Genomic DNA, 16,391 nt, shown 5'->3' with positions numbered 1-16,391 from the left:
TTTATTCGGTTCCAGCGAACAGGACAGCAGCCTAGTCGCGCACTCTTCCAGAAGTTCGTGATTCTCGAAACACTCATTTGCGCAGTGGTTTGATGTTACCGAGTGAATCAACTGAATCCCAGCTGAATAGCTTGTTTATCATATTCTTCAACCGAATGTACTGTACAAAGATCGCTTTATACTTCAGTTGGTACGATGTTCGAGATATCGCAGTAGATTCTCTCGACGGTGAATATTCATAAGGTTGCTCAAAACTCTTCGATAGCCCACAACTGGTTTCAATCTTCTTGGGGCTCATCAAGCAGGAGTGATATCCCGAAATCGTACCCACCAAAACATGGAGCAGTTTTTGTTCAGCATATTCACTGGAATGATATCATGAACGATAGATCCAGTTGGGTCTCCCATTAAAAACAAATTAGTATGCACTATGGGTGTAGTCCGTTGTCATTTCTCAGAAGACGACAGTTTTTGGTCTTTATTTGTTATGGTACCTCGAAGAGCGAAAATTTGACTGATGTATCCGCGGCCGCGACGGAACCCACTCGATTTTCATGACACTACTGGTATGACACACTGGTATGTCTGTGCCAAATGATGCCTGCAGTAGTTTAGAAACGCAATTCGCTCGGTGCTTCGAACACCCGTAAACAGCCTCCTGGCACGTTAACTCTCCCTGGATGAAGTGGTTTTGACCAACTTAAGAATGCTAACCGCGGTTTAATCCAAAAAGCAAAACGCATCACAACGTGACTAAGAATAGCATCTCCCCAATATGAAATGCTTCTTCTGCTGTTGTTCCAGACAACCACATATTTTGGTCTCACTGGGCGTTCACCAAGTACTATCTGGAATTATCCAAGCAGGGATCAATTAGAGAAAAGCCAAAACGTGTCGCTGGTGAGGGAATAATTGATTGAATAAAGAGAATGACATTCACCAGCCCACAAGTTATTTTTTATCCGCGTTATGGATTCAGCCACATGCAGCAACAGTCTACGCAATTTATCGAGTGAAAGGAATTCGCCCATCTTATAGCAGGACTGTTGAATGTATCGCTTTCCTTCCAAATGGGAGAGTGAATAGAGTGATCTTATTGATTGATCCCTTTAGCTCGTACACTAGGGGACTTGTTCAGCCGGATGCACGAACTGAGTTTAGCCTTTGCTTCAGCTGGAGGAAGTTATACTACCTACTCAGTGACTGTAATGTCTGCACTCAAACCGGTTTTATTTACCTCTCGGTTCCTGTTTCGTTCGCATATTTGTACTGATCGAGACTGTGTAACTGGGATATACATTGGCAATTTAGCGGGAATGCATCCCCTACTAGTAATGTGTTGTACTATTGGTAGCTCGGGTGTATTAGTTGGTAATTGATCAGATGGCTGTTGATCTGTTCGCTGAGCTTGGCAATTGATTTGCAAATGTTTCGTCACCGCTCTAGGAGACATCCTCAGTACGCTGTTGTGTGAAGACGTCTCCTCGAATGGTGACGAAACGTTTGCAAATCAATTGCCAATCTCGGCGAACAGATCAACAGCCACCTGATCAATTACCAACACCCCCTACTCTTTTGTAATAATGCACGTTCGGAGGGAGTGGATCTCAGCTCTCAGTACCCTTGTTAACTGGGTGTACAAGATATGCGTCCCTTCGGTACAATGTTCCAGACGGTGAAAAGTGTATATCTGGCCACGTCCCTGTGCCCCATCGTGAGTCATTAAAACAGCCAGTTAATTTAGTAAAGTCCGTCGCATCCGGTTGAGTTTCTATTAAATTCTCCTCAACCGAACGTGCAGAGCGAAGACTGGCTCTGAAGTTTCAGTTTGGTCGATATTGGAGATTTTTTCCTTCATCAACAGCTCCACATGACGTCTGTGTTAGCTGATACTGTGGGGTTAGGTACTCTTAATAGTGTTGCTCAATTGTTTGGCCATAACCCACTTTGAAAAAAGTATGATTTCTTGAAGTCTCTCTCCTCAACCATTGAGGAGTAGCTACGGCAGCTGTCACGGAACGCCTCGATTGGACACATACTCAGTAGATTCATTTTTCGCTATTTTCGCTACAGCGGCGGGTGGCTAAATAAATATAGTTGTGGGCTTTTCTCAGCTAACTGGTCTACTTCACACAGCTCATGCTTCGCGCACAGTGATGGAAACACCAAGCTGATCGATTTTGAGTTATTTTACATATCCTCATGACCGAAAGTGCTAAACTCGTCAGACACCATCGCCTTCCCTACGCAGACTGTCAGTTAAAAATGTGACAAATGCAAATGTTCACACAGTTTACTTAAATGTGCCAGTAAATTAACCGTGGCCTCTTTTGAAACCTCGACTTTTTTCCTGCAGCCTGATGGTAACCTTGATTTTAACTCCACCAATGTACCTTTTCATTCCCGGTAGATTCTTTTTTCGAACAATCTCCTGAATATCTGTTATTAATTATATTAGTTTCTAAATAAAACATCTTGTTCATCTACTCTGTCCATGTCGGGATTCCAGTTTTGGATTATACTGTATTGTATTGGATTCAGGTGTATAGCAATCGTGGGTTTGCTTCTTTCTTAGCGAATGCACTTCCTTGGTCCGCTTTGCCTTCTAGGATTTCAAACGTTCTGCAAGAATTGAATCGTACTGGTGATGTTTTGGTCCGTCAGGACAACAGTCGCCAACCCCAGTTTACTCATGTGCATTAAACTTTGTAGTATCCATATGCTCCTCAGTTTAATGTATTTCAACCACGCTCATATATTGGTGTCATTATCATAATTGAAAGCATCATCAGAGGAGATCGTTGGTGCCTTGCAACCATGTTTATTTATTGGAACAAAGCCTTATAAGAGGGAGAAAAAATGGGGCAGGGAAGGACTCGAAGCTAGCTTACTACAAAATTCAGAGAGGCCTACACATCAACATACTGTCAGACAGTTTGGATAGAAAGTGACAGCTTGAACGCCACTGACATTGATCAGTCGTCGTATTGTCCATCGTCTCCAGCCATGTTCGAGCAGGGTCACGTGGACCCCGTCCAGGGAGGCGAACAGCATCAACGACACAAAATTTTCGTGGCATTTCTCATTCTCTTCTGCCGTGTCAAATTCTATCCACCTATAGGATTCCACTACTCCAAATTAGGCACGTAAACCAACACCCTTTTTAGCATACGTAACTTTTGGCCCAGCTACCGTAGCTTGCACTGCTGGATACATTCTTTGAGGGAAATACCCTCTGTCCTACCAAAAACCCGTCTCCTGATCAATTAGTTATTAATTCGCTGGTTCCAGTCAACTTCAGCTCTAGTTCTGAAACGTCGGTTGTCAAAGACTCCACCCGATGTAACGAAGTCTTGCAGCCGTACGACAATACAAGTGGTACTATGTTCTAGAGGCATTTTTCGGACCTTCTCTCACGAAGCTGAGCCTAGCGGGCAATTTCTATCGATGTTGTTTTGGAATATGTCAATGAAATTCGTCTCTTTAAATCTTAACGTCGGATGAAAATTAAGATGAAACGATTACCCGACTGACACCCCTCTTCCGGCTGACGGATGAAACAATATCCTCCGATCGTTTCCAACTAATATTTCTTACCGTATAGCGTGCTACTCTGCTGTAATGGGAACTTTTATTTCTACTAAAAGCGGCTTGTAACCACCTTATAAGACTTGACGGAATATATTAAGAGACGCAGTGTTCCTTGTTCTTCATTTATTCACTTCGATAGAAAAGCCTGCTAGATTATGCAGGGACTGGGTGACACGGTAAAAGGGTGGACATCAGTTATAAGCTTTTTGTGAGTTGTCGGTAGCCTGCGGCTGGCAAAACTGAAATGTGACGCCTCTAAACTGTGTTCGTCAAATGATTGCGTGCGGGGGGTCTGTCGGTCGACTTGAAAGACAATCTAAGGATTAAATCATGCTTCTCTTGAACACCCATTTTTGAACATCTTGAGAAAACTTCGATATAAATGAGTTTGAAGCACGGTAAGTGCCTCGGTGTAACCTGTGATGAGAAAATTTCTGGCCATGAATGACTGGCGATTTTCCTTCGCGAGTTGAAAGGGGAAGTGACGCCCTTCATTCATACATTTTTTCACTGTAACTTCCGTAGTGACGTGCAAGGTTGTTCAGACGAAATGATCTGGCCTCAAGGACTAATCTTCTTTGCTTGGGTAAAGCACATGTATTGTCCCGTCGTGTGTCCATTTTATAGCCACCGCTAGCCATTAATTTGATGTCATGGCATTGTTCTTTTGAAGGTATATAGGTCCGCTTTTTGGGTAGTCTCCTGTTTGGTGGTCATCATGGACAACCACATCGTTGTCGGTACTGATGTTCCACGGCCACACACCCACAAATCATATTTAGTTACGTTTGAAGTCTAAGTCAATAACGAAACAAACAGTAGAGGGATCTGGTGTCAGTTTTCTCTAAGCACTCAAAGATAACGACACCTTCAAACGCTCAGTCACATTGTCGGGAAACTGGCAGCACGATCACCACTGAGATCTGTTATCCGCAACGCCCCAAAGAAGGATCACAAGAACCCCATCGTTTAAAGCTAACTATAATAGCAACATTCGAACTCCTACTCTCTTTCACACCTGCCAGTCCATGATTGCATCCCACAGTTTGCGCTACTTTGCGGAATACCACCCTCGTCTCGGCGGAGGACCATATGGCCTGTGTAACCATCCCATATAGTTGTGCTGGATTTCCCCGCAGCTGAACTGCCTTTTTTCCAATTACATTGTTAGGTTTCTCTCTCTCTCTCTCTCATCCGCATACCTTCTACTAAAGCGGTGACATTATCAAGTTCTTTCCTTTTCTGAGGAATTCCGTCTTCCGAGGAACGCGGTCCAGCTGTAGATCCGTCGCACCTTTGTAAACAATGTTTTGCATGACCGCGTGGGTCTTCTGTAAGGTTTGCGCCCCAGTGGTTTGTAAGCTAACTCAGTTTCCACCATGTTGCGACCACCACACTGCGTTTGAGCGCTTGCTCCCCAATCTTGTTTCTGATTGTTCCGTAGCTTATTATTTGCAGGTGATTTCATGGAGTACAACGGAATGACTGACTACTTATGGTCAGTTTTTTTTGCGGAGGCCGAGGCGAAACTCTCCTTTGTGTAAAAATCATCTTTATTCCTGATCCTGTCATCTTGACGAGACTTACTTGTACCATAGTGGTGCATTTTATTGGCGGTGCGTCCCCTCGGTAATTCAAAATCTATTGGGTAGATCCCCAGTGAAAAATGATTACCCTTGCATCGTTGTCGCCATACGTTTATCTTACAGTAATTTACTGTTCTGCAGGCGACTTACCCACAAAAATTTGAAATGGTGACTTTGGATAGTCCTTTTGCATATCAATAAAAATGGCTGCACACTCGCTCAACTCTGTATGCACGTAAGCTCGTCGAGTCAGAGACAATCTATATTACTGGATATGAAGTAAATTCACGGAATTCAAGTCGTTTTGAATCCTGCCGTTTTCGAATGAACTCCTACTGTTCTGTTTTCTAGTTTATATAAGGTGACTAGAATTCTAAATCAATTGGAAAATGTTTGGGACCGATTGGGTAGTCATCGTTTGCTAAACAGTTGGTGAATTTATTGCTGGGCAACGTTCCGCGGTTGACACAAAAGCTTCGTCAGACCAAGTGAGTAAGTAACCAGGTTAATCGTGTTTTAAGGCAGTCAGGTAACCAACCTGTGAGATTTCTTATGACAAGCCGAGCGTCAAATCTACTGATTGTTGACCAAACTTCTCCGAAACGATGACTGGAATTTGTTAACTGTGTTCATTTATAGCATCCTATGCGATCTTTTGTCGGAAGTTATCGTGTTCAGACCTTTAGTTAGATTTTGGGTTGGATTCAAATGGGGATTGTGGCTACACAGACTGCACATTGTCCAACCGAGAACACTCGTATGCAGGATCCACTTCGTTTCAGCATATATATATATATATATATATATATATATATATATAATGTTCACATAACTCTCCTTTGCGCAATCTTCCCTCTGTCGTGACGCAGTTACTCTGGGGATTCTACACCAAAAAAGGGAACACCGAACTCAAATTCCGCGCAGATTAAAGCTCATCATCCTCGTTCGAGGCGTCACCCAAGCGTGAACAAGTTCGCCTATCCAAACGCGATAATCCAGGTCCGTCGCTGAAATTATGATGACGCGGTCAGCTCGCATGTGACCCGTGACTCCTAATCTTGACACGATCAAATATCCCCACTGCTGATGAGGCGAAAGCGTGTCCTGTGTGGACCCACCAGATTAACTGCACCAGAACAAGAGAGGGGCTGTTCGAACAGGCATGATTTGCTTACCTTTCTTCACCTAACTAAGCTAAAGCCACCGCTCTAACTAATCTGGTCCGATCGTCTACTCCTTTCACCGGGGTCGACTGATGGATGCTGTATGATTTTATTATTTCTGTGGTCTTTCAAACGGACCTGCTTCACGAAGACATCTTTTGCGCAAGGCTAGCTGCATTCCAATCTATGCCTTGTTTACAACCACATCAAAATAAGTCGGTGCACATCTAAGAAACACGCGTTCTTTGTTAAAGAGCCACAGTAGCTCCGATAGGATTGGGCCGTCACTTTCTGTGTTCTAACCAATGGACGTCCTGTTGATTTGAAACACACGTTTACTAGGTATTTCACTCTTGTGAACTGAACGTACGTAATCAGCTGTGCATAACAGCCACATCCATCCGGTCACCAGTACCGAGCATCTCGTGTTTCCGACCAACACATATGTGAGCGGACCACGTGTCCATGTTGTCACTAGATGTGTCTTTCCGTAGCGGATCTGGACTCATCCACACAGCTGAATGAACGGTCTGCTTAGTTCCTTTAACCCTATGCTAAACTTTCCATCGTTTTTTTATATAGATATCCTTGAAACATTGGATGATTTCAGTAATCTCATCTGAACTGCTTTGCTGTCAGGTTACTACCCGAACTACGGATAACCAACACTTAGTCCATGAGTTGTTCTGTTACAACCCACCCTTCGTGATCTCGCTGTTCGTGTACCTCTATAAAAATGAATTGTTCATCCTAGCTGAGGCATATAATAGAGCTTCAAAACGCTGAGCATGTAGACTAGCAATCGGTTGGGAACGAATTACTTGGACGCAACTAGGTTCGACCTCAGGTTACAAACGAACAAAACTACATGGAAATGAGTGCAGTTATCCGGAACTTGATCAATGTCTTTTCCTTCCGTTTCATAGCTCCAGTCCATGGTGTAGCTGTTTGATATGCCCCAAAATTCTACCCTACTGGGTTTTATCGATCAAACCCAATTAAGTCGAATCCAGCTCCTGTCACGGGGTACTGCAATGACGTTGTCCACTTTATCTTACAAGCGACCCATGATTACCAGGGGTCTTCTTTTCCACATTATATATTAGTACTAGATTGAGGTTTTCTTTATGCAGTTCCATGCGGTTGGATATTGTGTTAATTTACTGATTAGAGATATCCGAAGAACTAACCGTGCTTGTGACTCACACCAAACAGCTAACGTGCTAGTCGGTGCTTGTATTATGCCGTATTCCTGTTTGATTATTTCGTTTTTGGCAATGTGCTGACAGGTTTATAGCCTAGATGCTAGATGATGTTCTTATATTGATGCTTTCTGGATTGTTCGTGATTTTCGAAACGTTTTCTATTCACCCTGGAAAATGATCGTATTATGTTGTATACTGACGAGCTTAGATGTCGAACACAGATGTCTGGTTTTCTGGCCACACCCATTGAGAGCGTCACTGACCGTAGTATTGCGACTGAAAAAATGAAATAAAAAAGCAGAGCAGGTCAGCACTAACCAACTTTGAATGGTCGAAATGCCTACACCACAGAAGCATTTTGCTAACTGTATCTTGCAGTGTCTCCAGGATTACTCCAATGAATCGCACACCGATAGATGGATTGTGCCAACAGCACCTGCATTTTGTAGTCTACCCTGTTCCCGTCCGCCAAGTTAGGGTTTGTCCTCCACTCCAAAGTTGTCAGAGAACCTTCTTGGTAGACTAAAATTTGGTCTGACCATATCAGCTATGTTGTTGCTCTGTCGGTGGTCAAAAATCTGTTGGCTGTGACAGGAGTCACGTCTTGCATCCTTGGATTAACTCAGCCCATTCTGTAGTCGCATACATGTGACCTCTGATATTCAATACTGTGTTTTGTTGAAGCCGCACGTGGCACATGTTAGCGAGCGAAGTTTTGTTAGTTGAAATTCAGATTTCATTTTTCACGTTGATTGACGCATGTTTGTCCACCTGTTACCATTATTGACGCTATGTTTATGTCTGCTTCCTGGATGTTGAAACGTGTCTCGGTTTCTTCTGAAGCTCGCCAATACCATCATTAAGCTTAACGTTCAAGTCAAGTGATCAGGTCTCATCGTCTCCCCCCTCGCCGTAATAGACCTTGTTTTTCATACATGGTTCACGCTGTCACTTCAGCACCGGATGTAAAAGCTAATGCCGTTCAACAGTTGCCTTTGATGGCGTTGACCAGCTTTTCACCGACAAATGCAATAAACAGAGCCCGCCCATGCTAATTGAAAGTCAGTAAAATCCACACACGTGACGGCCGATTCTCTCTTCTCCGTCCCGTGCAAGTACGCTGAGAGGTGGCGTTGGCTTAGAGCTGCGCTTAGAACTCACAGTCATGAGCGATGCTGGATAGTGCTGGTTAGATGAATGGCTTTTCACTTCAACTCTCACCGCATGCCGATACCTTATCTTTTCTCTCACTTCCGGTCAAAGTTATGACGATCCATTCACTAGCACAAACAAGGACGCATCCCCACCCAATTACGCACAAATTACGTCACTTAGATCGTTGTCGTAACGTTTGTAACAAAATTGTCAGTGCCGGGTGCCAGCCGTTGACCCCTTTTTTTAATGTCTCCTCCCACCCCCCAAGAAATTTGCGGTGAAATATCTAGGCGTAACCGCTTCGAATAACTTCCTTACAGACCATACTTTTAGAACCCTTGCTGCTTCATTGGCAGACCATAGCTGTCATCTGTAAGTACAGTTGGTAGGCCCGTATAGCGTGCGAAACACCGTTAAGGCCATGGCTTCTTGATATAATCTGTTCCCATTCATCCTAGAGGCTTCAGGCCTTCCACATATGCGATTCATCGTACATGTTTGTTAAATTCGATTCGTTATGCACGTCTTGTTGCGTTCTTAGAAGAATGCAAAACGTCATCAGGGCTAGAACGAGCGAAGTACAGAAACCACCACATGCAATATCTTCTAATCACTCGTAATCGAAGGACAGAAATTTTATGCATTGTTATTTTTTCGGAGTCTTATCTTCCCACGAATCCTCTACTTGCCTCCTTGGTACTGAAGAGTTTGTTTTATGCATGCCTCATCATACTTCACGTGCTCCTTGGTGAGTTGATGTCCTCGATTTTGTGTGCAGTACAGTCTGGGAATAGGCTGGAAGAAAGTCAGTGGTTTTGTTAACAACAGATTAAAGCGTTTCCTTATCGTAACATCGTTTTTGCTACCTGTCCTTCACATCAAAACGGAAAGAGATAACAGTGGAGTGCCTTAGTCTAGTAGCTAACTACGATTTTCCCGTCTGCTCAGACCACATCTACTGCTGAAGCATAGTCCCAATGAAGATCCTTTGTCGACGGATCGGCTACTGTGGATCTCGCACACCGGCAAATACAACCTTGTTAACCGCTCAGGTCGCACTATGTCATCTTTGAACATATCGTTCATTACTTGGTACTAGGATCTTCTGCTCTCTCTTGGGCTTTGCTTGTCGCATATGCATTCCAGTCGGTCGGTGGACATTTTTTCATTGTTTTTGCAATGCAGACAATCTTGGGTCACGTGTCGCTCTCTTCCACCACCAATGAATCGGAATCCTGTAGTCGTTGTTCATTTGAGCGATTTAAAATGAAACCACAATTGGTTTAAATTGGATCAGTCTTGTCTTGACAATCTTTTCACCAAAATCCTGTGAGAAAGCACCGTACATGAGCTGAAGTTCTGTTAGGCGCTCTGCAAGGGGAACTCAATGGCGCAAAAGTTAGAGACGAAAGAAGTCACCTTTCATGAGGATTTGTTTAGGATAAATCGATCGACCTATTCTTGTTCTTGATGATCTCATTTCGTACTGACAAGGTATACCTGCCTACTTTATTTCATCATGGATATAGCTTCTGACCAGACTGTACGCACAAGTTATAGTTCAGTTTTGTTGCAACGGACCAGGCCGTACACTACGTTGTTTTATTTTTTCACGCAGTATTTCCGCGTGATAGTTATCTTACCGTATATTCAGTGGTTCTCAAGAATATTTGAACTATGATCGAAATCAAGTCATCCACACATGCGCACACCACATTCCACAGAAACCAACTCATCCATCCAGACAAACGGGCTTCTCCTGGCTGCCCAGTTTTATCCTGCATTTTGTTCTCTCGAATTCTATGCAGTCCATATCTTATTAAAACCAAGTGCTTCTGTCTTTCAGGATCTATCGAATCTGTTTTCTTTGGTTGGCATGGCAGCTAGGCACCGAAAAGGTCTTAAAGCTGAACGGTTCGATGATCGGCTTAATGGACGTTGTCAGTACGGTGTGGAATGAATTACTAGGTGGGCATTTCTGTTTACAGCCTTTAGTTTCTGGTTTGGGCAGGTGAACCTTACTGGTTTGTGATCGATTTCGAAAAAATTCTTAGAAAAGCTTCGCAAAGTTCACTACCAACTTCGACATCCGTTGCTTTGAGTGTGTTCACCTTCTTTGATCTATCTTCTCATTACCGTAGGTTGGCCAAAAACATTCCGGTTTCTTCGGCTTGGCCGAAAAAATCATCTCCGCGGCCGTCCCTGCCGTGTGGTTTGATCGAGATGAAGTGTTGGACAGGCAACGTACTGCGGCCCGTCTAAAAGAACACGTCATGAGTCCAAACGCCGAACCCCTGCTCATCTTTCCTGAGGGAACTTGTATCAACAACACGTCTGTTATGAAGTTCAAAAAGGGCTGTTTTGAGGTTGGTGCGCCGATTCATCCTGTCGCGATCAAGGTACGTCGCTTTTTTCGAAAGTTTTTCAGGTGAGACAGACTGTCCAACCAGCCGGAATCTCCAGGCAGAAGAATATACGTATGCTCAAGGTGTCTATACCACCAGTCAGTGCTACCACTCATAAGCCAGAGACTGGAACGAACTTCCACGATTTTGGTTAAAATGTCTATGGTTTGCTAGTCAAACATGCAAAACTATACCGTTGAAGCTCGCCTCCACAGTAGAAGCCATGCCTAACGAACGCAAAATGGGCTTCATATGATCGGTAGCAGATTTTCAGGCAAATTAATTACTTTGGACAGGTGGTTTGTCACACCGAATTTTTCGTTCCAGTGCATGCACGATGTTCCTTCCCAGCATGCAAAAGCTACCATCTTAATGAATTAAGGTGATGAAAATGCCAGATTTGGGCCTTTAGACTTGAACTGTGGGAACACTCGGGTTAACTCATCTGTGGATCCGTCTAATGGGGGCGAGATGGCTCAGTGTTTAGAGCGGGAATGTACTGATCGGAAGGTCCGTGGTTCGAACCCGGTCTCTGCATCTCGACTTCTGTCTAGGCTTGGGCAACCTGGCAGTATCCTAGCCGTCGTGCTTCCTTCGGATGGCATGGTAGTTAGACACCGAAAGGGTGTATTACTGCGACTCATTTGGCGCATTCTGCCACTCACATGTATGCTTTTCTTTTATCGGGAAACAATAGCCTGCAAGTAGGTACAATGTATATAAGTACGTCACGTCACCAGCTGTTACCACAACCCGTCTCAGCGGTCACCGCGCTGAGCCTCAGGCCGGACTCTGTGAGTCTTTTACGATCCTGTTGGTCTTCTCTTTTCATGACACCCTGTCTGTTTTTTGTAACCATGGACAACTGAAATCGGCTCCGCGGTGGTCGCATGCCGCAGCTATTGCGATTCAATTCCTGACACTAGGGATTTTTATGGGCCATGTGAATGCGTATGTATAGGGACGGAAAATAAGACCGTTCATAGACGTCAAACTACCTTATCGCCATGGCCAATTTTCATGCCTGAGTGCAGTCCACTACGGACGATGTAACGTTGTGTCAGCGTCCTTCTCGATAGTGGCTCCCTACAGGAATATCAGATGGGAATTAACGACTTTTACAAGGTGTTATACATAAATACCCGTACAACCACGTGATTGGTGCACTGGACATACACGAACGTGAAAAAATAGTGCACTTGAAATAACCGATGGTTGGGACCTCTGTTATTAGTAAGTGTATTGATGTTTTACGTGTTCTAAAACGGTACATGTGTATAATGGCTGCTTGGTCGTCTCATCAGAACAACCTGTTGAACCAATATATGTGACGCCAGTGCAATGGAGTTTATGTCAGCAGACGTAAATCAGTTTGTGTCTGGAGATTGCACTGCTTACGATGAGGTTATCAGCTGTTATCATCCGCCCAATTATAATGGACGTCGCGTAGCGACGTAACAGCTTCATTCTTCTCAAAACAGTGACAATTTTTATGTTCGGCGTTATTTTCGGCTCAAATTTTCACTGATTTGGACATTCATTTATCTAAGGTTACGTTTTTTCTTCTTTTGAACCGCTGCCAGTTTTCAAAACTGATGGACAGAAAAACTTCCATCGAATCAATATCCACTGATGGTTGTTATTTTTGGTGTCTTATTTCGTGGTATTGTAGTTAGCCGATTGAGTACTCGTCAGTTCACCCGTTGCCACTTTACCTTCGTGTTAACGTAAATATCCTTCGCTGACATTGCACTGATCGTGTGTCCTGCGTCTAGGCACACCATCTCCCAAGTGATTCTGGATGGCTAGCCAAGTTTTTGCCACAGAAGGTGGCGTATATGATGCCCACTGAGTCCTCTGCGGAAAACAATCTTTGGCACACGTCGATCCTATCCGCCCTGGAGCAACAGCAAACCGCAACAAGCACATTGCCAGAACCTATGATTAGTGGAGTTCCCTTTGACTTTATACTTTGTCTTACGAACTCACTCTGTCAGTCGTGGCACCACCCTATCTCATAATCATCTCGATCTCCTCATTCCTTTCCCATATCCTGCCAGTACAATCCTTTGTTTGCTGACTGCTTCTGGAACAGTAGCCGTGATAGCCTTCTACAATATACGTTCAAAATCATGAGTTCATGGGCCATGGTTGTCGACGTGTGGTATCTGCCACCTACTCGGATGCGCGATGACGAAGATGGCATAATGTTTGCTGGCCGTGTGCAACAAAGTATAGCAAACTGCGGTGGACTGCTGAATATGAACTGGTACGTGTCGCCCCTGATCTTGTTTTTATTCATTGTGCTATTTAGATACCTTGCCCGACTGCCGTTTTCATACCAAAGGTACCTCCCTGAAAAACTGAATTCGTAGAGGAACTTCTTTCTACCAAAGTTTCTTGTGGTTCACCATTGTTGAACGCCGTTTTTTGTCACCAGTGATGTTGATTTTGCGCCCTATTACACATTTTATGTCTGCCGTTGATTGGGACAGTTTGTGCTGTTTGAATTGTGACAAACTTGATTTTTCCTCCCAACAACTCTAATCCGTCCAAGAAAGATCCTTGTGGAAAGAGTACCTCTCCAGCTAAAATAGTCTGTCTGGGAATAGCGTGCGATTGTGGTCATATCCTCCCCATCTTCGTCACGCAACTCAGTATCAGTATATGAAATGAAAAATAAATAAGTAAATCGTCCAGCTATAGCATCCTTTCGGTGCCTAGCTGCCATGCCACCCGAAGGAAGCAAGAGGACTGGGATACTGCCAGGTTTTCCAAGCCTAGACAGGGGAAGTCGAAAGACACAGAATATGCAAGCAACTCGCCGTTCTGAAACTATGACGAAGCCTGAAGTAGTTAAAACATATTCCAAAAGTGCCTATACGTGAAATTTACCGAATCCTAAATCCCTCTCAATTTCTTGTTAAATGTCCTAGAAATTTGGCACCAAACTTCTCTCCAGCAATATGCAAACTGCCTTTTTTACCATAAATTTGAACTATCACGAAATAATGGGACCCACCTAGTTCGCCACCCAAAAATAAGTCGGAAGTACTGCTGTATTGCTGAGCATTCGTAGACCTAACGACCACTGCAAAAGCTCAGAAAACCCAATCAACATTGCTGCTGAAGTAAACTGTATGCGGAGAGCAATTAAAGAGATATCAACTGAATTAGTGTATAACTTTCAGTTGACATGTAGTATATGTCAGTATATAGCCCTTGAGATGCTTTCGTTGTACCAGCATAAACCGACACACCTTTTAAGCAGCCTGATTAAGTTAATGAACACAAAGTTGGACATAAGCTCTATTAGGTCGTGTGCTTCTTATGTTTTTGCTTTCTTGGTTGGTAATGGTGTGTTGTGGTCCCTCAATTTCTACACTGATCCCTTGGCCCGCTTGCCTCACCCTGTAGTACAGAAAAAATGTACAGTGGCTTAAGACAGCGTTTGCGGCAAAACGTTGAAAAATACTGGACAAATTCATTGAGTCACGTTGGACGATGGCATTGCTGACGCAGTGAAGGTCAACTGCGTGTTTTTAGCACCCCCACCACTCCCGGTTAGAAGTGGTAGTAGGTGGGGACTTCATTGTTTCTCTAAATAAACTGTTACTTTTTCTTTTCAGGGACGGTGAACTCAAACGGCAAAGGCCAAAGGACACGCTGAAGCTAGCACAGCAGTTGTTCATCAGTCGGTATCTAGTCCCACAGGAAGAAGATAAGAAAGATACTTGATAGCCGCCAATCAGATATCAAATCACCTTTAGTTTTCTTATCCAGAAGCCCAACCATTCCTACTCTGTCCACTCACTCCTTTACGAAGATTTCCTATGGATTGTTTTTTTCGTGAAGCTATCATCACATGCTGCCATAAACAGCTCTGGGTCCATTCTGATAGATTTTTTCTAGCTGTTTTTCTCTCATCTAGCTTTCGCTCTTTGCACGCGTCTACTGTCTGCATCCCTGATTTGGGCATCTCCATTTTACAATACCTGGGTTCGGTTTCAAAGTCTTTCCTACGCAACATCAACAATGAGTCTCTTACCTTGCCGATTTCCCGTGTATTCTATTTATCTGTGTTTATTATTACTCTGTTGTCACTGCAATCAACTGATTCGGTTTTTAGTGGGTTTTTAGTGTACACAGTTGGGTGATTTGGTCTCGTTGTTTCACTTCATCCTAATTCAAACTGTCGGAAGTAAAGTAAACGATGAGGTTTGTACGGACCTCGAAGAAGGACTATCCCTGAATAGGGAATTCTTTTTGGTGTGGCTTTTTAGGGGAGCATCCGATCGTGGCTCACGGGGGACACCGTTGTTTTCTCTCCCCGAATAGAGTGTATTGGGATGAATATTCATTAATTCCTGCCAACAAGAACAACCAACAGGGGACGGCCGAAATAGACTTCATTTAGTTGAGGTTATCTACCAAAACCCGTTCAGCGAAACACCGAAGCCAATGGAGTAGTGTAGTGGACCTTCATTAAAGTTCTCCAGTACAAAAATCATTGCCCCTTTATAAAACCATCTGAAACGGTATCACAGGCCCTCGTTTGGAGTGGATCTGGTGTAACTGTGAAGCACTTCATTTCCCACATGCCTTTCAGCATAGAAATGTCGGTCGAAATTTCCGATCTCACAGTCATCAACCGTTAGTAGTCTGTTCACGAAGGAAGAGCTCTCACAAGTAGCTCCAGTCTTCCGTGTGAGAATCGATCAATCGAGGGGCCAATCAACACGTGACTTCGTTATATGAGGATGAAGACGTTATACTCTGTCTAGATGCGAGTTGGGCCGCTGATCAGCCAATCCTAGTCGAACGGTGTGTTCTTCACTTACTGACCGGTAGGTCGCTGACCCCATGCTGTTGACGATTTCCAATACGGATGAAACACCTATGCTTTTCAGTATTGACTGACTCCACTTTCAGTTGTAAACGATTTTGTACTCGGCAGAATGAACGTTGGGTCCGAGAGATTTTGTTTTGTCTAAAAATATTCTGTCATCCTGTAAACCGGTTGCAATAAGTGGCAACTGCTAATGAATAACGACAACTAGACTTCGACATGGCGAAAACAGGAATTTCGTCAACCGTGGAACAGGGCTGGGCGGAGGATTTCGGAAGTTATTCTACATATTCGAACTCGACGTCTTCATTGTAATTTCGGGGATAAACTTCAAATTGTGAAGCACTTGATTGCGGAGATAAGTTGCTCACAGCCTCCTGCTGTCCGATCCTCCACTGAAGAACTTTCGTGGAGTTTGAATGTAAAACGTTCCACAG

General features: G+C 43.8%; 1 protein-coding gene across 1 annotated transcript in view; it reads left to right on the top strand.

The window, feature by feature from the left end:
- T265_02153 (hypothetical protein) overlaps nucleotides 1-15,205 on the top strand; it is a gene marked incomplete at both ends in the record, with an annotated part of 35,433 nt that extends 20,228 nt beyond the window's left edge. Inside the window, 3 exons of the mRNA XM_009166327.1 lie at nucleotides 10,842-11,099; nucleotides 13,166-13,374; nucleotides 14,735-15,205. Of these exons, the coding sequence (XP_009164591.1) occupies nucleotides 10,842-11,099; nucleotides 13,166-13,374; nucleotides 14,735-14,843 (576 nt within the window). The remainder of the gene's footprint in view (nucleotides 1-10,841; nucleotides 11,100-13,165; nucleotides 13,375-14,734) is intronic.
- Between the last annotated feature and the right edge of the window lie 1,186 nt (nucleotides 15,206-16,391).

The sequence above is a fragment of the Opisthorchis viverrini genome, assembly GCF_000715545.1.
Source record: "Opisthorchis viverrini unplaced genomic scaffold opera_v5_25, whole genome shotgun sequence".
NCBI lineage: Eukaryota > Metazoa > Platyhelminthes > Trematoda > Opisthorchiida > Opisthorchiidae > Opisthorchis > Opisthorchis viverrini.
Note: the sequence above shows the minus strand (reverse complement) of the source record. Positions and strands in the feature narration are given on the sequence as shown.